Source organism: Durio zibethinus, chromosome 6 (genome assembly GCF_047325235.1).
Source record: "Durio zibethinus cultivar Kanyao isolate XHJ-2024 chromosome 6, ASM4732523v1, whole genome shotgun sequence".
In the NCBI taxonomy this organism is placed as follows: domain Eukaryota; kingdom Viridiplantae; phylum Streptophyta; class Magnoliopsida; order Malvales; family Malvaceae; genus Durio; species Durio zibethinus.
The window spans coordinates 1,742,602-1,766,112 of NC_143167.1; the positions used below are offsets into that span (position 1 = coordinate 1,742,602).

Genomic DNA, 23,511 nt, shown 5'->3' on the forward strand with positions numbered 1-23,511 from the left:
ACACAGCTCGTAGCTCAACGCGCATGTTGATTAAAATATAACAATAAAAATTAATTAAAAAAATTAAAGTTAATGAAAAAAAGACATGGCGTGGAGAGTAGAAATCAAGTGTGGGCGCGAGTGGCTTGAGATTGGGTGAAGGTGCCCCCACTTACAGTTAAAGGCTAGCGGTTTATATGGCCCGATGATTGCGGGATTCAGTGGGTCCCAGTCTCCCCACGTTGGATGCTTTTGCTTGGCTTTGGTAAGTAGTGTCTTCTGGTTGGCTTAGATTTTTGCTTCCCTCCATTAGGATCTGATTGGGTTTTAGCTTTGATCCTTGTCATACCCAAACAATCTTTTGTGGGTCCTATCTTGTCATCAAATCACAGCCGTTGATCTGGCTTCTTTTTATTTTTGCAATATAAGCACAGGCACATATATTTTCAAGCTTGTATAAATTTTTTTTTAAACTATATTTAAATGAAATTTTAATTTATACATTTAAGATTTTATTCTTAAAAGATTTATCAAATTTAATTCAAAAATTATATTTATCCTTAATTTGTACTCTACATGAAGCTTCTTGCTTTACAAAATTTTCTTATTTGCTAAAAATTAATGATGCAAATTAACCCTAAAAGCTCGTATAAAGAAGTGATGTTTGCTCCTTAAACGAGATAATCGTTTCATAATTTTCTTTTAGGTTTAATATAAATAAAGGAATTAAAAAAACAAGATTAAAAAAATTAATTTATTTTTCTTCCCAGAAATTGCCCTTGGACTTATCGGATTGCTTTTTTGATGTCACGTAACCTCAGCGTGAGACGCAGTGGCATTCCGGGGGTAGTAAAGTCAGCTCATGTTAAAAAAAAAGTGAGAGCGTTATTTACTTGGTTTTTATTTATTTATTTATTTCCTGTTTTTAGATTTTTTTTTTAAGTACGACAAATCACGTGATTCCACCTACCAACACGCAATTTACAGCCGGGCAAAAATAATATAATAATACAAAGAATTTAATAATAAAAGACAATTTTAAGTATATTTAAAATGGCAACAATATTTTTTTTTAATACTAATAAGTACATAAAATCTTTTATTTAGGAGTTGAGTTTGAATTTTTTTAAAACAAAATAACTTTCAACATGGTGATTATTAAAAGGAACGCTTACAATAAGTTTCAAAAAAATATATTGTATTTTTTTGGTAGAAAAAGAGTTTGGTTTCTCACAAAAGCAACATTAATGATGATTTGTTTGAATTTTCCGAATAGTGGGCCTCTATCCGTCCATAGACCTTCCTCTTTAAATGCCCCCTCCCTCCCTCCCTCCCTCCCTCCCTTGCCCTTAACTCTCACCCCCCACCTGCCCTTTCTCTTTCTCTTTCTCCTTTTTGGAAAAATAGAGTTGATTTAGTAGTTTGAGAAGGAAAAAAGAAAAATGGCTGTGGTGAGTGTGGTATGCGTTGTGCTGTTTATCTCCTCAATGTGGATGGCTGAAGCTAGAATTCCAGGAGTTTACTCTGGTGGAGCATGGCAAAGTGCCCATGCTACCTTCTATGGAGGTGCTGATGCTTCTGGCACCATGGGTATGTCTCAACTTCTTCTCTTTCACAGTTATTTCTGACTGTCCAACTACATTATTCCTTTGGACGACATTTTGGCTTTCATGTATCACAAATCCTCCCTAGTGCTACCAATAAAGGGCAACTTTTTACCCTGCATTAATGGAAAAGCTATGAAATTTCCCTCATTATCAAAAACCCAACTCTTCATTTCACATTTAACACTTAAAATTAACCACCAACTCAGCTACATTACCTTCACTTCCCCACTAATTATCTTCTTTTTTCTTTAATAATTGTTGCAGGAGGAGCTTGTGGGTATGGAAACTTATACAGCCAAGGGTATGGAGTTAACACGGCAGCGTTGAGCACAGCATTGTTCAACAATGGCTTGAGCTGCGGTGCTTGCTTTGAGATCAAGTGTGCAAGTGATCCAAAGTGGTGCCATTCAGGAAGCCCTTCCATCTTCATCACAGCAACCAACTTCTGCCCACCAAACTATGCTCTTCCAAACGACAATGGCGGTTGGTGCAACCCTCCTCGCCCTCACTTCGACCTTGCCATGCCCATGTTCCTCAAGATTGCAGAGTACCATGCCGGCATTGTTCCCGTTTCCTACCGCCGGTATGTGCTCTGTTTCCCTCTGTTCCCTTCTCTGCTTTATTAAAAATGTTGTTTTCATTACCTTTTAAGAGTCAAATCAACTAAAGCACGTATTTTATACGGTAGAAACAAGAAAATTACTTTTAATCAATAATTATGCTTTAAAATGTGGTGATAACTTCTTTCTTGTGTAGGCAGTTCATTTATTTTGTTTTATAAGGGGGTTTGGTGCTTTGATTTGAGCATTATATCCGTTAATTTCATTTTTAAATACGATTATATGAACTAATTTAATTAAATTTCGGATTATAATTCTATTGTTTATTTCATTTGTTAGTAAATTAATCTAGAAGCATAGTGTTAGATGTGGGTAATAATTCTGATGCAAATGGTTCGAATCTGTTGAGGTCTGTGTCAGAGGATTTACTATCTTTGGTCATTTCAGATTTACCAAAATACCCATCAAAACCCAAACTGACAGGACAGCACGGTCCCCAAAGTACTGTTTTTTTCCAGCCTTACTTCCTGTTTTGTTGACCAGATCTTTGTTCCACTTCAACACCAGCAATCACGCTCCGCGGTTTCATGCTAGCATTGTTCTTAAAGGAATAAATGACATTATGGTTGTGATATAATTACGCAGGGTGCCATGCCGGAAGAGGGGAGGGATCAGGTTCACAATCAACGGTTTCCGTTACTTCAACTTGGTTTTGATCTCCAACGTGGCGGGTGCAGGGGATATCGTGAAGGTTAGCGTGAAAGGACCAAGGACTGGTTGGATGAGCATGAGCCGAAACTGGGGTCAGAACTGGCAGTCAAACGCTGTTCTGGTTGGTCAGTCACTCTCATTCAGGGTCACAGGGAGTGACAGACGCACTTCCACCTCTTGGAACATCGTCCCCGCCCATTGGCAGTTCGGTCAAACATTCACTGGAAAGAATTTCAGAGTTTGATGATTCCACGTGAGAGGAAAAAAGAAAAGAAAAAGAAATTATTAACCCCATAAGTTAAAAAAAAAAAAGAAAAAGTAAGCGGTTAAAAACAATTGAAGTTTCCCGCCATAATCCATCTCCATTTTTACCCTTGATGGCGCCAACATTTATTTTTAGGGTGATGTTTCTTTTTGACCAATTGGGTTGATTTTTCTTTTTGGTTCTGACTTTTGGATTGGTGGGTTTGTTTTGTTGTGTGAAGTAGTAGTAATAATAGTAATAGTTCTCTTTTGTTTTAGGGTTAAGAGAGAAGGAGAAAGTGTTGGGGAAGGGCTGAGGCGGCTGAAAAAAAATATAGCCCGCAGCCTAAGTAATAAAATTTTGTGTTACTAGCTTATACATTTTGATTATATATATATATATGGGAAGTGTATTGTAGTAACTTTATAGTTGAATTAAAATATATATATTTGGTTTGTTTCTTATGTTTCCTAATACTATCTTTCTATCAAGAATAACCTTTCCATATGTATATCATAACTTCAAATTTTTAACGAGTTATTGGTAAAGCGATGAACTATTACCTTTTGATCAAGGAAAAAGAAATTTTTCATCATGCTTGATGTTAGCACGCTTTCTTTGAATGCCCTATATATCTATGCAATTGAGAATTCAATGTTAAGAGCCATCTATCTGAATTAAGGGTAACAATCCAGATGCTGGTCAGCCCTCATTTTCACCTAAAGGTATAATGTAAAGCTAATGGCTTGAAAGTACGAGTATCATGGCTTCAGTTTCTGCTGTTGTTGTTTTCTCTGATTTTACTGGTGAAAGTATAGATAAGAAACAAAATCAACTATTTGGGATATGGGAATGTTCCGAGGTTGCGAGATTTTCAGTGTTTATCCAAATGAAGCTTCCCTCTTTTTAACCTGTTGGGGCAGCAAACAGTGGGGTTTTACAAAATTTTATCCTCCTTAGAATGGAAGTAAAAGGTAATGTATTTTTGGATAGAATTATAAAGCATTGATATTGTTCTCTCTTACCAACTCCTGCCACTTAGTGGGGGGTGGGGCGGAAATTTCCTGTTCGTTTCCAAAAGCAATGGAATCTTACTTTTTGAAATTGTGATTTTTATTCGCACAATGTTGTTTCAATTAGTTTTCTTTTTCGTTACACGAAATTACTATCTAATTATTTTTTAATTAAAAGAAAAAATTAAAAAATTAAAATAAAAGTTTTCCTTCCAAATTGATATCTTGAATTTGAAGACTTCACAGAATCATCAGCATCAAAATTAAAACAAACCATGACCACGTCACTTCATTTCGCACCGACATCTATAAAAATATATTTGATAATTTAAAATATTATATAATAATATTATATAAAAATAATATTAAAAATTTAAAAGATAACAGAATTTAAAATTTTAATAAAAATCATAAATTTAATAAAGAAATAAAAATATATTTTTTAATTTTATATTTATATAAATTATGATACATAATTTTTATATAAAAAATAATATAAACATATAAATTATTAATATTTATCAATAAATGATTGATTTAATCGAATAAAATCGTTTTTTTCGACGAAAAAGCTTTTGGTTCAAATTTTGCTGATGATTATTTTTTGAGGTCATTTTAAATGTATAATTTACTTTAATATGAAAAATTAAACAGTTTATTTACTTTTACATTCTCTTAAAAAAAAATATATATATATATATATTAATATTTTATATGTTATAAAAACACGGATTATCACGCATATATAAAGCTCACTCCTATGAGTTTTGTCTGATATTTGAAACTTTACATACACGATCAGACAGCTTTGTTTGTACGCACCAGAGGATTTCAACGAAACAAAATCAATTTTTTTTTACCAGCAAACCTTGTTCAATGAAGATCCTAACTAATTAGGCCTGTTCGCAAACTTCTTTGTTAGGAAGGGGTCACTATCCTCTCGTTGTATGATCCAATATCATGTTCAGATCTCATTGGAATCTAAAACTATCCGTTAAAAAGAGTAAGATTTTTTTTGGACTTACTGAAGGAATGAAACCAAAAAAAAAAAAAACCTTTATTTCTTTCAAGCAGTATAAAGGAAAATTACAAGTAACAAAATGTTGGCCAATAATTCCGTAATCCGTATTCGGAGGTCACATCAGAAGAAGGTCCAATGCATTTACCAAATTTGCTTGAGCACATGGGCTGTGGGCCTTTTGGCCTATACACATGTGAGTTTGGTGGAACTTGTTCTTTCTCTCTTTTTTTGTTGGTTATGTGAGGGAGAAATATCTTTGGATTCCTATTCTATTTAACCTTAAAAAGGAAAAAGCAAGGGTAGGGGCCTTGGACTCCTTTGTTCTTATTTCCTTTCTTCTGGTTTGGCCCTGGCTAGCTGGCTGGCTGGTTGGTGGGCTCCCTTGCTATAAATTCGTTTCACATTAGAGGAAGAGTTTAATAATCCTTCCTTTAATGATTTCTGCTATGATATGGTAACATGGGTATTGAATAAAGATAAAGTAAAATCATGTCAAATGAAGAATAGGAATAGAGCAACTGGAAACTGACTAAGTATTGGGCCACACTCATTTTTAACCCATGGATTGGACTACCAAGATTCACCAGCATGCTAATTTCAATCAAGTCAGATCAGCCTAAGATTATGCTGAAATTGTGGAAGAATTACAGCGTGAACGCATTCTCTTTCACTGTGAATGAAATTATGTAGAAATATTTAGTGTCTCCTTCGCTTATGCAGTTTCCATTGCTTCAGCAAATGCTCAACTCCCTCTGTTATTTTTGCCTTCCTCCCTCCATTGAAATTCCATAGTTCTGGTACTATGTACCTACCACTTGGATTGTGCTCATTCATCTCTGCCAAGGCGGTGTATACTTCATCACCAAGCTCAGTCTTAATGGCAATCAATTTTTCATCTTCCTCATCAAGTATTTCCTGTAAAATCACATTTTGCATGAATACTTCACAGTCAATGGGGAAAGGGTGTAAAAAGGAAGCCACATAATTTTAGCATTAGAAGGATAAAAGTATACCACAGGAGCAAGGCAACTAGGCAAGTTAAATAGTAGGGAACTGGAGCAAGATAGAGAATGGACTAAACATTGGAAGGCAAGAGCAATGAACTGACCATTTCTATGTTGTTACACCTTGAACAGACATGAGAACAAGATAAGCAGATAAAGATAGTGAAGCAACATTGCTTAGAGGGGAAATATGAATTATTACAAAGCACGTGTATGCCAACAGAAGATTTGGCTAATAGACACATATACCTTAGCATTTCCTTCCTTGTCTGTGAGTATCTTAAAAGGATGCCAGCTAGGATCTCGAAGGTGCTCCTGCCACAGTGAACATAGCTCTGCTGCTTTCTCATCAGCTTCTACAGCTGAGTATTTGTTCTCGGTTGCAGTCTGGAAGGGTTTAATGTCCAACTCTCCCATTCTCTTGACACTAATAGAAGCACGGGTACGGGTGGAAGCATCTTTCAAACTCTGTGAAACAAGGAAATTAGTCTCTCCAAATCTTATCAACATTATACATAGACGTTATTCAGATTACAAGCATGAAAAAAAAAAAAACATGTTTTAATCATTACAAATGAAATTGGGGAAAATAATGGAAACTACATAAATCTCTTGCGAAATCACAGACAAGATATATATATATTGAGAAGCGACTTCTAAATGTCCTATCTTCTTCTAATTGGATGCATGGCAAGTTGATACATGTAAGTTCTCCATCTAATTGGATGTACATCCACCATTTATTGAGTAAGCAATGCATATGGACAGCCTTACTTTAAACTAATGCAGCCCCTGCAAGCACTCGTCGTTTTTTCTATAACAGAATTAGCAGATTTTTTTTTGTAGCTTGTTGGTGTCTTCTTATAATTGATCATGATGAACTAGCCCAACACACAACTGATCCAATATCTTACACATACTATACTGATCAGACATGAGAAACAAAAGAGTGTTATAGATCCAGAGAAAAGAAAAGGGGGAATATAAGAGACACTTAGTGATTAGCTCCTTTCGAGCACCCTGTAATTCATCATTGATTTTGCGTTCCTTGACAATAAGAGCTTGATTAAGCTCCTCCACGCCGTCCAGTTCTTCTTCCTTCTCTTTTAGTTCTTCTTGCATTGCCGCCATCTTTCTCTTCATTTCCATATCTTCATCCCCTTCTATGTGCTGCATTATTGTAAACCTCCTTTCAAACGCTGTATCTCCAGCTCCAGTGCTTGTTTAGCATCAAGTCGCTTTTTTAGCTCAATGATTTTTCTATGAAGTTTCTCTTTTTCCCTCTGACATTGGAGGTAAATAAGAAATAAATGAAAAGTTTCTAGAATTTGTAGATAGTTTACCACTATTTTAGATAGTACTAAATAGGAGGAAAGGAAATATACTTTCTGCTCTTCTGCCAGTTTTAACATACTTTCATCTGCCTTCTTTTGCTCCAAGGTTGCCTTCTCATTCTGCAAAGGACTAAAGGGGATGCTAGAATAATAATACATATTTTGATCACTAATATCCTAATGTAAACACTCTTAATATATCTGTTATACTAAATAAAGGGTGCGTAAGGTACTGGCTCTTGGTATTTTAAGTCAAAAGCACATTCAATAAAAATATATTCAGATATAAAGGAACATGATATGTTCGCTAAATTATTTGTTTTTTTTTATCCTACTCAAGCTGTGCATGTAAATCAGCTCACCATGAACAAATCATGGTTTAAGCTAAAATTGCAAATACGAAATTTTAAGGAACAAAAAAACGCAATGCAGCATTACTTACCATGATCTTCTCATGCCGAAGTTTTCTTGTCTCAGCCTCATTTTGAGCCTTGCGTTGGAAAAATTCCTTCTCACGCTGCTCTGATAATCTTTTCTGTTTATATAGATGCTGTGGGAAATTCTCGGGATCTAAAGAAATCTTCTTAAAATAATCATGAGCATTCTGCTGCATCTTTTTAGTCTCTACACTTTATATATCATAAGCCATTAGAAACTAGAATTTCATTAGTTTAATTTAAATCCATTTCAGAAATTAAGATTGTAGCAAACCTTCATTATAGGCTTTGATCATCTCATCCTTCTGCGCCATCAATATACTAATCGATTGACTCACCTCATTATATTTGTTCTGCATTTCCTTAAGGCATAGGCTCTTGGTCTCCAAGGAGTTGCTTAGGGTTGTCAACCAAGGATTCAAATAACGGTCTGATAGCGGTGTCGCAACCGCTATTTTGCGGTCTATTTTTGGAGTGTTTTTAACTTAAAAAAAAAGTAATTATAAATATTAAGATCGTATTTAATATAAGATTATAATAAAATAAAATAATATTATATTATAAATAAAATAAAATAAAATTATTTTATCTTATATTTGATATATATAAAATTTAAAATAAAATAATTTATTTATTAATCAAATTTATTTTTTAAAAATTTATATAATTTAAATTATTAATATAATTTTTAAGAGTATAATAAGATATATAAATTTAATCTAAAAAATTAAAAATAATTTTTTTACTTTAAAAAAATTAAATCATCTTATACTAAAACAATGATAATTTTTTTTATAATTATATTTTTTAAATATAAATCAAGTATAATATAAATGATTATTATTTTATTTTATACATCAAACATAATTTAAAAATTTTATACCTAACAGTAAAATACAATTGCATCCCAAAAATCAACCAAAAATTATTGAAATTTTATTTGGATGTCAAGAATAGGGCACAATTTGATTTTCCTTTTCGTTTGGTCATTGACCATTTTTTGTCCTAGAGCTTTAACCCTAATACTTTACTCTCTGAATTAACATGCCTTAAATACAAGTAAATTGTGCGCAACAAAAGGCCCATTCACCTTTGGGCTTAACTAGAGAAATCCAATACGACAATATATATTTTGAATGACCCTAAAAGAAAAAGGGCAAAAAAAAAAAAAAAAAGAGTGGTTACATACAAGTAAGCTTCTTTCTCATTACTTAACCCTCGACCACACTGCTTCATCGATCATAAAAGGGTGAGTTTGTGGCTTAAGTGAAGAATAAGATAGATTGCTGTTTTATTCATTAATTAAATATATACAAATTTCAAACCTGGATGGAACATTTTCAATTGTTTTTTAAATTAAAGATGATCCGAAAATAAGAAAATGAGTTGCAAGCATTTAAATTTGAATTTTAAATCTATTAAATATTATTTAAAATTATATGAACCATCTAAATTATATTTTAATTAATATTATCAATTGTGCTTCCTTTCGTCAAATTTCGTATGAAGACAGAATATATGCACGTTAATTTGGATAATTAGAAAAAGACAGCATATATACATTCTGATATACTACTATATATGAGCAGACATTATTTTCTTCCAACGATCAAGTTGCAAGAGTGTGGACAAAACATTTAAACAAACAAAGAAACAAGTGCAAAAACATATCGTTGGTAGTTGGTACATCGATCTCCAAGTGATTGATCTTCCATTTTTAGTCTAAGAAATTAGGAATTTGATCCAATCACCCTTCCTCAAGTACCCCGACATGGGCATACCTCTACTATATTACAGCATCAAACTTATCCAAGAACAAAAGCATGCATGCATGCATGCATTAGCAACAACATGTTCAATGTGCAGGACCAAGACCAAAAGAAAAACAAAACCCGATAGGGCGAGAGCGGCTACTTGGCACACTAGGGTGTTTCACCAAAATGGGAATAGTGGGTTACCATTACCTTGGTTCGCCATGAAAGTGACTCATCCTCTCGGGTCCTTTGACGATCAAATGCCGCAACCGTGATTTTGGGGTTGTGGGGGAGGAATAATCGCACACCTTCTTGGCCCAGTATAAAAATATTCGCCCACTGCCCTCGAAGCCATCTGCCCTTTTTTCAATTTTTATACGAGGAAAGAATCATGAGGACAGACAGCTATTTGTACAAACTTGCAAATTTGATCCAATTCATTGTTTCAATATTGTATAAATTTAAGAATACGAGTCCAAATATTAGGAATTTTTTTTTATTTTTTATCTTTAGTAACTATATATATTGAGTAAATTTTCTAAGATAGTACCTTTTTTGAATTGCTTTTTGTACGGTTAATAGTGTTGAATTGTTAATATTGAAAGTCAATATAGCACTACAATAAAGAACCATTGTTTACACTTGTTGTCCATTGTGTCCTATAAATGTGGCACCACCTTTCACGACCTAGTACTGCAACCATTAGCTACCCATCTCTCGCTAAGTTGTCTCTCCGAGTGTGCGAGGCGTACAATGTCCGGTGTGTGGATATTTGACAAGAATGGTGTGGCTCGCTTGATATCCAATCCAACCAGAGAATCCTTTGAGGAAAAGCATCCAACTTATCCAGGTACATCTACCGCACCAGGGGCTCGACCTCGGCTCCTAGTCTACCTCCCAACCAACCAAGTGATCCGCTCCTACTCCGAACTCGAGCAGCGTCTGGCTGAGATTGGTTGGACTCGCTACAACAACTCCAGCCAACCAGACCTTCTCCAATTCCACAAATCAGAAAACTCAGCTCACCTCATTTCCCTCCCAAAGAATTTCGCCAACCTCAGGTCCTTACATATGTACGACATTGTCGTCAAGAACCGCTCTTTCTTTGAAGTACGTGACCCCTCAGTGACATGACATTGTGATTGGTCCACGACATCAAAGTTCAAACGCAAAGTATACAGAAACATCGATGTTTGGTTATTCAACAGACCCCATAGCCTGGACAAAGTGATTTGTGCAGCGAAATAGTTAAAGAATAGCCGACTGCTAGAATCCATCTGTAAGAGATTCCTAGTTACGTTTAAGGATAAAAAGAAAAAGAAAAAGTAGAAAAAGAGGGATGTTGGTTCTTTCTTAACTGTTTTAGTATGCTGAATCTAGTGCCATGTGCCTCAAGGTATATATGATCTCTAGATAATAGGTCCGATTCCAATGAGATGAGAACTTTGAACAAATTAAAAAGTTGTTCATGTTAAGTGGTTTGAACGACTGATGCTTGGTTCTAGTTTTGCGTAATGTTGTTGTTTGTTCAAACTTTCTTTGATCTGATTCCTTCTGCTTTCTCATTTCGATTTGCCTTCTGTTTTTCTAATTTTCTTTTTGTGTAACAAAGCTCACTTTTCTCTGTGTGCATATATGGTTTTTGTTTGATATTGCATGCATGTGAATGTGATGGGTACTGCACTACTGCTGTGATTAATTAGTATCTTTAATTACTGATTCAGTCCCTGTAACTCTATACGACTGAGATCAATGGTCTAACAGTATAACTGGTCAACGCTCGACAGTACTCAAGAATGATCAATTATATATATATATAGCAGATGTAATTAGGTCTCCAAATTTTCCTTCTAAAGTAACTTTTTGTGCAAATTAATAGGATGACAATCGCAGTTTATGATTAATTTGTTCATGAACAACTAGACCTAAAATTAATGGGTTTCGATCCCTGTTGGATCCTCTTGTTAAAAAATTGCATAAGAATGAGAGAAATTAATCAAAATCTTTCTTGTTTGGAATCAGGGAAGGAAGCTTTTCCAATTGATTTATTGACAGCTAGCTAGTAGATAAAGAGAGTCTAAAAGCTGAGCTTTCATTGCAGATCCTGTAATATATAGTGATCTCCTTACTGCTCGAAACAGGTCACGTGCTTGTACTATGTACCACCCAGAGATCAGATAACTATTGCGGCTCTAGACGAATAGGTCAATGTAGATTTTCAGGGTGAGGGGGGCAGGGGGGGTCATATCTTCCTGGACTGCTATCCAACTTTGAATGTTCACGAGCCAGCTAAGGGTAAAACAATTATTCATCTTCAATTTAATGTTGTCATGATGCAAGAAGGCCTCAGGCATGGCAATTTGGTTAACTGGTAACAGGGTAAAACCAAAGGATAGTTCATTCTCTATTCATGATTAGAAGAAACTTCATTTGGAGGAAAATAATTACAAAAAAGAAAAACTTACGTGCATTTATACCTTTACCTTACCAAAAAAGGAAAAAAAAATGGAGGAAAAAATGGGTTTCGAGCATTATATTTTGTTGGATATTTAAACCTCTGCGGACCATTCTCCATCACAGGATTTGGCCAAAGGGGTGATGGAAACAATGAAACTGTTATCATTAATTCAAAACTTAATCATCTCCAACAACGTTCAATTCCAGATAATTAACTGTATATTGCTTTGGCCAAAGGTGTTATTAATTCGGAACCAAAACTTGAGAATTGGTCAGAGACTCAAAGGGCAGTCAAACAAAGCGCCAGTGTGGTAGACCTCAGGTAAAAAAAAAAAATGATTGCATCCAGAAGAGGGAATACGATCAAAAGAGGGTTGAAAAATGTGAACAGTACACAGCAACTTTTGATTTGACATAACAATCGGCTCATGAAGTTTTCAGAGTGCTGTGGCTGCTGCAACGTCGTACATATATGTGATAACTAATATATTTATAAATATTAGGCAATCCTCTTTCTTTCTATCTCTGTCTTTGTCAACCTTGACCTGTGAAGCTAGAGGCTATAATTTCAGAGCTGAACTGCTCATGCATGCTGCAAACAGGAGCTCCCAATCTTCTTCCTACTATGCCTCTACGTTCAGATTCTGTTTGTTACTCTTTGTCCTTTTTTTTTTGAACCTCCCCTCGCCGTGATGAGCACCCTTTGGGCCTTTATCATCATTGCAATTAACATGCAGTCTCACCGATCCGTGGCACACGCTTTCGCATGATGCATGTTGTTTCAAATTGCAATGAACAAGGTTGGTTCAAGCTAGCCTTCTAGGATGTAAAGGGCTTCCATTATACACAGCTCAAGAGCCAATTTCAGTGATTCCCTTTCCTTGGAGCAGTTGTCGGCTAATTTCAACTACCAAATGTTTATTGACTTAATTAATTAAAATTCATCATTTTTAATAAAAGAAGTTTGAATTTAAATTTTAATAATAATAATTTATTAAAATTATCTTGAACATATAATTTATAATAATTTATTTTAAATCATCGAATATCACATTTTTTATTTTGATATGAGAATTAAATAATTTATTCATTCTTAATTTTTTTTATAAAAATAAAAAAAATTCCAAATACATGGTCTGAGAACTGTTTAATTTATAAATCACATGGTTCATGGTCTTTGTTTTGTTAAGGTGAATTTCACTATCCATTAATATAAGCAGAAACCACATAATAAACATTGAAATGGATTGACATCTTTGAGGATTATGGTATTTTAAAACCCAAGTAGTCATAATAATAATTATGATAGTGTTATTATTATAATAATAATTAGAATTGATGAATTTGGATGGAACTTTTTTTGTGGAGCACAACACATTTTCATGGTAAATCTGAAGAAATGAGCTTTGCTTGTTTCCGAGGGAAGACCGAATAATTTTTGCTTTAAATGTGGGTCCCATTGCACACATTATTGTTGCTTACGGAGTTGTTTTCCATTCTAATCATTTTCACAAATCTCAATCAAGTGTGACTCACAGGCCCAAAAAAAATTTTTTTTTAATTTTTTTATTTGAGAAAGAAGAATTTCAAGCCTAATTTTTTAAACATATATATTTGTCGTTAAATCAATTGAATGAATATTTATAATTAAATTGATAAAAAAAATGAATAATAAAAATTTTTAATTCAAAAATAAGTTAGAAAATAACAAATATTGTGATTATAAAGAACTAGTCATTGAATTGAAAAAAAAAAATTTTTTTGTTCAAATAAGGACAAACGTCAATACAAAAAAAAAGGGAAGATGGTGAGATTAGAATCAACGCTCACATATTTTTTTTTAAATCTTTTAATTACTAAATTAAGAGGTAAAAAATAAAAAAAAAATTATATCATTTTTTCTTTTTGTGCTCCCTATAAAACAAAACTTAATGGAAACATATTTAATGAAATGATGTGGCATACTCTTTATATATATATATATATATATATATATTGAAGTGAGTCAATTTTGGATGTTACGGCAGCTTTTATTATCATTGGAGTAGGGACGAATAAGTCAAATTTTGGTGGAATATCGAGTCAAGATAATTTTTTTATTATTAAAAAGAGAAAATTAAATTAAAGGAACTTCTTTTAAAAAAATAAAAAAGTGTTAATGTATGATTTAGCTTTTAAAACTATATAATTTTTCATGATTTAATATGTATCAAAATATCACTATTAAATATCCAAATTTTATTTTTATTAAACATTTTATCTCACACGTTAATTCTATTAATGAAAAGTTAACATTATAAAAAATAATCAATAATATTTTGACACGTGAGCACATTTTTATTAATCAATATTATTTATTAATGTATTATTGTATTAATAATATATTATCTATTCATATAATATTATTTATTAAAATATTGTAATATAATATTATTTATTTATGAATATAATATTATTTATTAGTAAATTTATACTTAAAAGTATTGATAAATAATTTTACTTATAAATAATTTTTTTTTAAAATATCTTTTTTTATTTTATAAGATAATTTTTAGAAACATGATCTTATTTTTCATTGATTTGTAAATTATTTTTTGTTGATCAATTAAATTTTTATCAAATAAATACTTAAAAATATAAAAATAACTTTTTAAAAATAATTTTGCGTGAAACAAACAAGCTTTAGCATATCAAGATTTTAATGGATTATTTTTTTTCTTTTTTCAGAGGAAGGCGTAACCTTAATTAAAAGGAAAGAAAATATTTTGACTCAAAATTAAAATTTGTATATTTTCATAAGATCTCTTTAATCATTAAATCAAGAGATAAAAGGATAAATTTTGACGGATTTGACCTCTTATATTTTGATAATTATAATTAGTAAAAATTTATGAAATAAGTGAACACTATTTTAACTTTCAATCTCTAAATGCTAATAGGTTGTTTGTTTAATGACACTGAAATCAAATTTATAATTGAGAGTTTTGAATTTAAAATCGAATCATAAATCAAAAGATTTGAACAAAATCTTGATGTTTGAAAAAAAAAAAAAAACTAATAATTGTTTGTGCTATAATTTTTGTAATAACAAAAACACAAATACAAGTGTACAACAAAGGGAAAAAAGATTATTTAATAAAAAAAATATAATCCATTTCCAAGTCCGACAACAACACTATAAAATTCCAATCAAACCCCTTCAACTAACCAACCTCAATGGGACCTTTCCCTTTCGTCCTGTCCGATTCTTACAGTTCTCAGCATCTCTCCTCCCCACCCTCTCTGCCATCGCCCTCGTGATCTCTTCCCTTTTTTTTAAAAATTATTCTATGGCAAAACGACAACTTCCTTAACAAGGCTCCCAAACCAAGCCAAAAGTTTCAAACTTTAACATTAAAAAACAAGCTAAGAAAGAAAAAAATGATTTTTTATTAACAAATCTGAGTTAGTTATCTACTCGTCTCCTCCCGCTCCTCCCATTTGACCCCAAAGGCTTTATTTTTTTTTTCTTCTCTCTGCTTTTTGAAACTCTGCGTTTCGTATAGTTATGAAGTGTTTTCATTTTACTAACGGGGACAGGCGAAGTGGGGGAGACGATGGCGGCGCCGCCGTTTCGAGGGCGTCATCAAAGGTGACTTGGACGAGGTCGTTAAGCGTGGCATCAAGCATTTTCGACACGCATCGTTCCGAGTTCGACTCCGAGTCGACTAGGGACTTTGCCTCAGACTACTCGGCGGTGAGTTTCTGCGAGTTTCTGACTCAGCGTCGAGCTAACGATCTGCGGGTGTTCACATTCGCGGAGCTGAAATCTGCTACCCGCGGCTTCAGTAGAGCTCTTTTGATTGGTGAAGGAGGGTTCGGGTGCGTTTACCGAGGTGTTGTTAAGGTTCCCGATGAAACTAACGACGGTCGTGATTTAAAGTTGGATGTCGCCATCAAACAGCTCAATCGTCACGGTTTCCAGGCATAGTCCCTTTTCCCCTCTGATTTTCCTACTTTACGTCTTTTTACCTATCTGTTTGACAAGTTTAACGTTTTTGATGTATAGTAATTGTACTGATGAGAAGTTTAATCTTACTTTTGATCTGTATAATGTTGTAGTACTGATTCAGGAATGGCAAATCATTAAAATTTGTAATAACGTTAGAAAAAGTTGGATTATGAAATTATGAATCATAGTTGTATTTGTTTGTAATTAAGACCTTACGGGATTTGGATGCTTTTGGTTTGCTAGTATTCAGGGGCATAAGGAATGGATCAATGAAGTGAACTTTTTGGGTGTAGTTAAGCACCCGAATCTTGTAAGTTTGGTGGGATATTGTGCGGAGGATGATGAGAGAGGGATTCAGAGACTTCTGGTCTATGAGCTTATGCGTAACAAAAGCTTGGAGGATCACCTCTTGGCTCGGATGCCATTGCCGTTGCCATTGCCTTGGGTGACAAGATTCAAAATTGCTCAAGACGCCGCCCGGGGCTTGGCTTACCTGCATGAAGAAATGGATTTTCAGGTATACTGTTTTGAAGACAAAAATGAAACCATTTTCGTGCATATATCATCTGCATTAGTTTGATAATGCCTGTTTTTACTTGAAATTTTGCTTTTCTATTCTTTCTATTTTTACTGTTAACTATGCGAATTCAGTGCTTCTCTTCATGATTTTGATGTACTTTATAATTTGTGCAGCTAATATTTCGAGATTTTAAAACATCAAATATTCTACTAGATGAGGACTTTAATGCAAAGCTCTCAGACTTTGGATTGGCGAGGCAAGGACCTGCTGAAGGATTTGGCCATGTTTCAACAGCAGTAAGTTAATCACCTTTGTCTAAGCCATTCAAGCATAATGTTATTTTGGGGTGTCATGATATAGATTTAATAGCTTATACCTTGGAAATTTAGTTATTGCAATAGTAAACTATCAGGCTGAGATGTCTTTTAAGTGGGATACATGGAATCTAGCTGTTACTAACAAATCATTGTTTCCCTTTTGCTGTTTCAAAAATCTTTATAAGGTTGTGGGCACAGTAGGATATGCTGCCCCTGAGTATGTGCAAACTGGCAAGCTAACTGCTAAGAGTGATGTTTGGAGCTTTGGGGTGGTTCTATATGAGCTCATCACAGGAAGGCGAGCACTGGAAAGAAATCTACCTCGTAGTGAGCAGAAGCTCCTGGAATGGGTGAGACCTTATGTGTCAGATTCAAAGAAATTTCACCTTATTGTAGATCCCCGCCTTGAAGGGCAATATTGCATCAAATCAGCTCAGAAACTAGCTTCCCTAGCAAACAAATGTCTAATGAAAAACCCAAAGTCCCGCCCTAAAATGAGTGAAGTAGTTGAGATGCTAGGTAATATTATTAGTGAGACTTCATCTCAAGATGAAGGTGTGTCTGAATCTGTCAATGAAACTGAAGATGTAAAGGAAGAAAGTGCAGTAGAGACTGAGTTCGAGTCTACTAAGCAAGGGCACAATTACCTGAAGAAGGTTTTTGATTTCAGAGAGATAATTAGCTTAAGAAACAGATCGGTTGGGAAGTTGGATTGGAGAAACTGGACACCTGGGCTGGTGAAGACTTGGTAACGAGCTTTCAGCTTGTGACCAGGAAAGAAATAGATATGTCCCTCGCACTGGTCAATGAATGCATTTCCTTAATCAAATACATAGCATGAATATAGATACGTTTCAGTTCTTGAACATTTGGAGGAGAATTTCTTTCTCTCCAATTCATTTTTGTTCAAAAGTAGTTGTAAATATAGTTTGCAAGGAAAGCTGCATCTGTGGTTAATGCAAGCTATTCCTTCACGGTGTGAAGCATTAAGTACATGTTTTATATTTTCTTTACCCACGATATGTATTTTTTTCCAGTGGCCATTGATGGCCATCTATTTTAATTGGTTTCCAGCTCCATTTCTAGTTTCCTCCCAAGGGTTCCTGAGGTTGTTGATTGACTTGGATGGGGTATTTCTGGAGGACGGAAATGGGGAAAATGCCTTGCCTTCTGCATCATCGTTGTGAAGAAGGTGATATTGTACATGAATATCTCTCCTACATTTGCTTGAATTGATAAGACCATTAAGTCCAACAAAATACCTAAAACGACTAACAGTCTTAACTTACAAGCCAATTGAATGCCAATCTTGTCCGCTGAATTAAAATATCCAACCACTCCATTTTTGACTGGGTTTTCGGGCACAGCGGCAAGTAGGGCTGTGTCGGTTGCAAATGGAATTGTCCTTTCGGTAACAATCTAAGCCCTCCGTACCCAAGGAATTTTCTCTGAAGAAATAGATGATCAAGAGAGAATTTGATTATTCCGGGACTCTGATTTGAATATTACACAGTACAGATAGACAAAACACCTGGAGAATGAAGCAGATTCTTCGTGATTGTATCTCCTCCCATACTCCAGCATCTTCTGTTAGCCTTTCTCTGCTCTGATGCCGGGTCTAGAACGTGGATTCTTTGAAGTAAGCCGTCAACTTTAGTGCTGCTGACATTTTTTATAGACTTTATATCGGAAAGATGTGGAAGCCTGAAAACGCCCCTACTTTAATGGTGAAAAGATGAAAAGACTCTTTGGACTAAAACCCATTTCTAGTTTATCCATGTCCTAAGCTTCACCTTCCATTCCAGAAAAAGGGATCTTATATATATATACACACACACATCCTTTTTTGGACTACTTTTGAGCTTGCGGTCCCAATTGACATATCTACCATTCAAATAGGTTCCAGCCAAATCATGCAGCCTCTACCATTCAAATTCTCAGTTGTCATCCTCAAAAGACAATCAACACATCAAAAACCAGTGCATGTAAAGGAAAATTTGACAGATTCACCTGAAAAAAAATTAAAACAATATGATGATAAAACTCACTGTACTAGCTGGAAAAGCAAGACCTGACTGTGGTCATAGAAAAGCAATTACACCCTTTACTACAAACACTGTAATCTCAAAAGAAATACAGCATTGCGCACATTCCCCTTGTGGGTCTGAACTTGTCGCGAAGATTGGTTTTAAGTACATTAGCTAAAACAAGAACTATACAGTCGCAGAGCATAAAAAAGTGAATGCCTGAGTTCCAGAGATTGTTATGAAGCCACCTGAATATAGTTAGAAGGAAAGCAGCTTTTGTCGTGTGCCTTTGTTCCATTCTCAGGCATAAAGAAGGGAAGCGGATGGCCGAGGGTATGCAACAGTACTCCTTCCATCACTAGCTTCACCAGAACTTCGCCTACCTATCCGGGGTGTGCTGCTATTATTGTTCTGATTGCTTCCAGATTCACTGGAATCCTGGAGCTGCTCCAATGCTGTTACAACCTCATTCATGCTTGGTCTGAATTTGGCATCTGTGGACAGGCATCGCAAAGCAAGGGTAGCAGCCTTATAGGCTCCTTCCATTGAATACTGGCCTTCAAGGCGGTTATCTAGGATGCGGTACATTTTACGTTTGTTGGCCAGGCAAGGTTTGGCCCATTCCACCAGATTACGTTCTCCAGACGGTCGATTCTTGTCAACAGCTCTACGGCCAGTTAACATCTCTAGCAGCACAACTCCAAAACTATAGACATCACTCCTGGCAGTTAGATGACCTACAGTTGGAGAAAAAGTGGAATAATTACAAGTAGAAAATTACATCCACTACAACCTGTGTTGCCCAGATATATATGCAATGAGTAAACGAATAAATAACAGAAGCACCACAAAAGTCTTGACTCCAAAGGTCTAAAGTTGACGAAAGTGAGTCAAGCAAACTAAATGGAGCACTTCAAAATTATGTCAATAAGTACCTGTGGCTAGATACTCTGGAGCAGCATATCCATAGGTCCCAATGACCCTGGTAGAAACATGGCTCTTATCACCTGTTGGCCCATCTTTGGCCAACCCAAAATCAGAAAGCTTTGCATTGTAGTTCTTTAATGACATCACAAGAAAAAGATTCTCCGACAAGTCAGTGAAAGTTTCTCAGAAATTATCAAATTAAACAATGTAAAGAAGTGCAAAGAATGATGGCTTAACAAGTCACATACTGAATCAAGCAAGATGTTGGAAGTCTTGAAGTCTCGATATATCACTTTTGTTTCAGCACTGTGAAGAAAGGCAAGCCCCTTTGCAGCATCAAGAGCAACCTTCAAGCGAAGGCTCCAAGAAAGAGGCTGGAAATAAGAACCTCCTGGTACAGATAATTTAAATGTTACAGTTAACAAAAAATGGCATTTAAACAAAATTGTGTTCAATGAAACCAAGTGGCAGGCAGAAAGAACTTACTCCTGAATAAATGATTCTCCAAAGTCCCACGAGGCATGAATTCATACACCAACAGACGGTGTTCATCCTCCAAGCAATATCCAATCAATTTCACAAGGTGAGGATGATAAAGCTGTCCCAGATAATTCACCTCTGCCTATAAGATTGAACAAAGACCGTGAGTGAATCTCTACACTTTGATCTTGAAACATCATTTAAAAATTTTTAACCATAAGGAAGGCCAAAATGATAAAAATAAATCAGTCAGCTTCCCAAATAAACATCTTAAGCAACCAAGTTCAATCCCAGAATATATTGAGTAAACTTCAAAAAATTGGCTGTCAACACAACCATAATTTAAACTTTAAGCTTAATATTTCCTCCACCTAATAAATGTGATTATGAAATGCAAAACCATTTGTATGCTCCATACGTAAGAAGAATGATGAGGTCAACATGGACTCACCAACCACTCTTTGTGACCTTGGAATCCTTCCTGGTTAAGCCTTTTCACAGCAATAACTATGCCAGCTCCAGGCTTGGCAGCAGTAAATGAATTTTCATCAATCCACCCCTTAAACACCGAGCCAAAACCACCTTCTCCTAGCAAACTATCCGGACGAAAATTCCTTGTAGCCATTTTGAGATCAGCAAAACTGAAACTTTTCAGATTAGGGGACTGTAAGATCTCAACCTCACTCCGAGGTGTCATAGGGGCTGAAAATGATGAGCCTTTGCTGCTTGTACTGCTCGTATCTTTCCCATCGCTGCTAACATACTTTGAACTTAGCCCTGTATGCATGAAGATGTAATGCATGCATTAATTAATTGACATATTCCATTTTAGAATTACGATTCCTGGTGCCCCATCAAATTCAATCTTCTAATATTTCAATTCAAACAAAAATGTTACAAGAACCAAAATTATGTAACCAGGAAAGATTTTCACTATCGCCCTATGCTCACAAATAACAAATTTTAATTAACCGCATTTCAAACTAGAGAATATAGCTCCAAGGCGAATTAACTATATATTTAACAACAATCCACAATGGCGACATTCTCAGGATCCCAAAGCAAGCCAGACAAAGACAAAATAGCTGCTTGGTTGGGAAGAAGACTAACAGAGAAGCAAGGGTGAGATAGAAATAAGTGAAAGTTTGTAAGATTTTTATTCAGTTTCAATGATGACAAAATAAATCAAAGCCAACCTCTACCCAATGATTAGAAAAGACATAAAGTCACATAATATCAGTTTGGTTGTTTATTGAGGTAATAGTGCCAAACAGAGGGGTGGGGGATTCAGCCTTCATTCTCATCTTTTGCACACCAGAAAGAAATCCAAAGGCAATTATGGAAATTTTTACTGTATCCTAAAGTTTTCTAATTTGCAGCTTGAAAGTTCAACCAAACCAGAATACCCCCACTCCCAACACCTCGATAAACCTAGAAAGGAACCCAAATGGGAAACAAACAAAAAAGGAAACCCACCAAGAGAATGGAAAGGAAAACACCAAGTACTTATAAGACAATCTGAAGTCCAGAGCAACTAAAAGAAAATCAACTAAATATGAGTATGATGCACAAGAAAAGAGAAAAATAAAAGGCTGTTTAGAAAATCCAGGTACCTGTGTTACTGGGGCTCTCATTAATTCTGGTACTTAAGCAAATCCCCATCAAATCAAACCACCCTCTTCCCCTCTTCTTCTGTAGATCATAAAACACAAACAAAAATGAATCTTTTGCTTATAAAAAACCAGAATTCAACAATAAAAAGAGACAGATCTACGTTTTAAAACCAAACCTTGTCCTGTCTATCAAATAAACCATCCCAAACCGACCACTTTTCATTACAACATCAAGTTGTTGTATTTAAAAGTTGAAACCAAAAACTGAAGCACTCCAAAGAAAATGAAAAAGAAGATAAAGAAAACTAGAAAAGAACACTCAAAAAGCTTAACAACCAAAAAAGAAGAGAAAAACAGCCCACCTTTGTTCTCTGTAAACCAACCCAACCCAACACAGAATCAGAGTAACCTCAGCAGAAAGGACGTAAGGACCTAAAAGAAAAAGGTTTCGAGAGAGAGGAGTTGACCAGGTTGTACCAATAGCTTGAATGTTTCTTGATTAGTAATGGCAACCGGCCAACTAGTAAGTGAATAATGATGATGGTCGCAAAAGAAGAGAGACAGAAAGAGATAGACTTTTAGAGGAAGGTGGGAAGAATTGCATTAATGGCGGGCTGGTGTACCCACCTTTTAAGCCTAGCGTTTTATAGTTCTCTCTCTCTCTATCTCTTTAACTGTTAAGAGTCAAGTCATAGAAGATAAGCCTTGCACAGCATCTTCATATTTTATCAGCCGTTGGATTCTTTTATGATGGTGGCTTAGCTTCTCTCCAAAAGCTTTCTTTCATAGCTGGCTTTTTCTATCCGTGTAACTTTCAACGAATGACAGTGTCAAGTACATAATCTATTGAAAAATGACGGAAAAAATGCTTTTTTTTGCTTTAATGGATAATAATGGTCCTTTCAGGGGCAATTAGCCAAGGCCCTACATTTTCAAGTTGGAATTTTGGCTTTTGATTTTTAGACCGCCCATGGCCATGAATCTTGATGGAAGGAGCAAAGCAGTTTTCCATGGCTCCCATGGATCAGGAGGTAGGGGTACACTTTTGTATTCCATGGTATATAGGTTGATTCCTGGAAACTCCAGGGAAACCATTATATCTACTTCTTCTCTTTATTACTACAACTTAAATGATGAACACTTCAGATAGTGACTTAACAGCTTTACTTGCCTGGAAAGTTCAGAGCTTTGGATACTTTTAATTGTGACAAAATTGAAAGATTTTGTTTTGCCCTATTGTTTGAATATTCATAACTTGGGAAACAGACAACAGGTTGAGACAAAACCTTAAATTTCATTTGATGTTGTGATTCCTGCAAGTAATAGTACTAGAAAACTTCACATTTTCCCAACTTGAATGATTAAGGATAACTGTTTCTTTTATCCATTAAGGTTCATCTTTATAAAATATTATGCCAATCAAAATTTTAAAGTATTAAATTCATGTAAAAAAAGCGGCTTTAAAAATCGATCAATGAAGAAATTAAATATATGACAAAAGCCAAAAGAAAGACA

At 34.8% G+C, this 23,511-nt stretch overlaps 3 protein-coding genes and 2 pseudogenes across 5 annotated transcripts; 3 read left to right on the top strand and 2 right to left on the bottom strand.

Moving 5' to 3' along the window:
* The first annotated feature begins 1,327 nt into the window (after positions 1–1,327).
* Positions 1,328–3,565, top strand: LOC111285860 (expansin-A4-like). The gene is made up of 3 exons (XM_022875494.2): positions 1,328–1,569; positions 1,851–2,169; positions 2,792–3,565. The coding sequence occupies exons 1-3, from the start codon at positions 1,422–1,424 to the stop codon at positions 3,099–3,101; spliced, it is 777 nt and encodes a 258-aa protein (XP_022731229.1). The 5' UTR covers positions 1,328–1,421; the 3' UTR covers positions 3,102–3,565.
* A 1,476-nt stretch (positions 3,566–5,041) lies between these two features.
* On the bottom strand, positions 5,042–10,297 carry LOC111285996 (factor of DNA methylation 4-like; annotated as a pseudogene). Its single transcript, XR_016342569.1, has 9 exons — positions 10,215–10,297; positions 9,875–10,019; positions 9,001–9,052; positions 8,185–8,373; positions 7,916–8,097; positions 7,525–7,593; positions 7,132–7,422; positions 6,389–6,597; positions 5,042–6,050 (listed from the first exon to the last, which is right to left on the bottom strand). The product of XR_016342569.1 is annotated as a factor of DNA methylation 4-like (transcript).
* Positions 10,298–10,388: 91 nt separating this feature from the next.
* LOC111286690 (flowering-promoting factor 1 pseudogene) lies at positions 10,389–11,099 on the top strand (annotated as a pseudogene).
* Positions 11,100–15,327: 4,228 nt separating this feature from the next.
* LOC111286704 (serine/threonine-protein kinase PCRK1-like) lies at positions 15,328–18,028 on the top strand. 2 transcript variants are annotated; one of them, XM_022876842.2, is made up of 4 exons: positions 15,328–16,085; positions 16,363–16,629; positions 16,806–16,928; positions 17,135–18,028. In XM_022876842.2, exons 1-4 carry the CDS (start codon positions 15,669–15,671, stop codon positions 17,699–17,701), a joined length of 1,374 nt encoding a protein of 457 aa, XP_022732577.2. In that variant the 5' UTR covers positions 15,328–15,668; the 3' UTR covers positions 17,702–18,028. The 2 variants fall into 2 exon arrangements, with proteins under 2 accessions (XP_022732577.2, XP_089617871.1); XM_089761745.1 differs by having other exon boundaries at positions 15,333–16,085; positions 16,356–16,629.
* A 932-nt stretch (positions 18,029–18,960) lies between these two features.
* On the bottom strand, positions 18,961–23,135 carry LOC111286705 (putative serine/threonine-protein kinase PBL9). Its single transcript, XM_089761746.1, has 7 exons — positions 22,359–23,135; positions 21,997–22,075; positions 20,835–21,160; positions 20,390–20,525; positions 20,152–20,294; positions 19,912–20,035; positions 18,961–19,713 (listed from the first exon to the last, which is right to left on the bottom strand). Exons 2-7 carry the CDS (start codon positions 22,043–22,045, stop codon positions 19,277–19,279), a joined length of 1,215 nt encoding a protein of 404 aa, XP_089617872.1. The 5' UTR covers positions 22,046–22,075; positions 22,359–23,135; the 3' UTR covers positions 18,961–19,276.
* Positions 23,136–23,511: the final 376 nt, after the last annotated feature.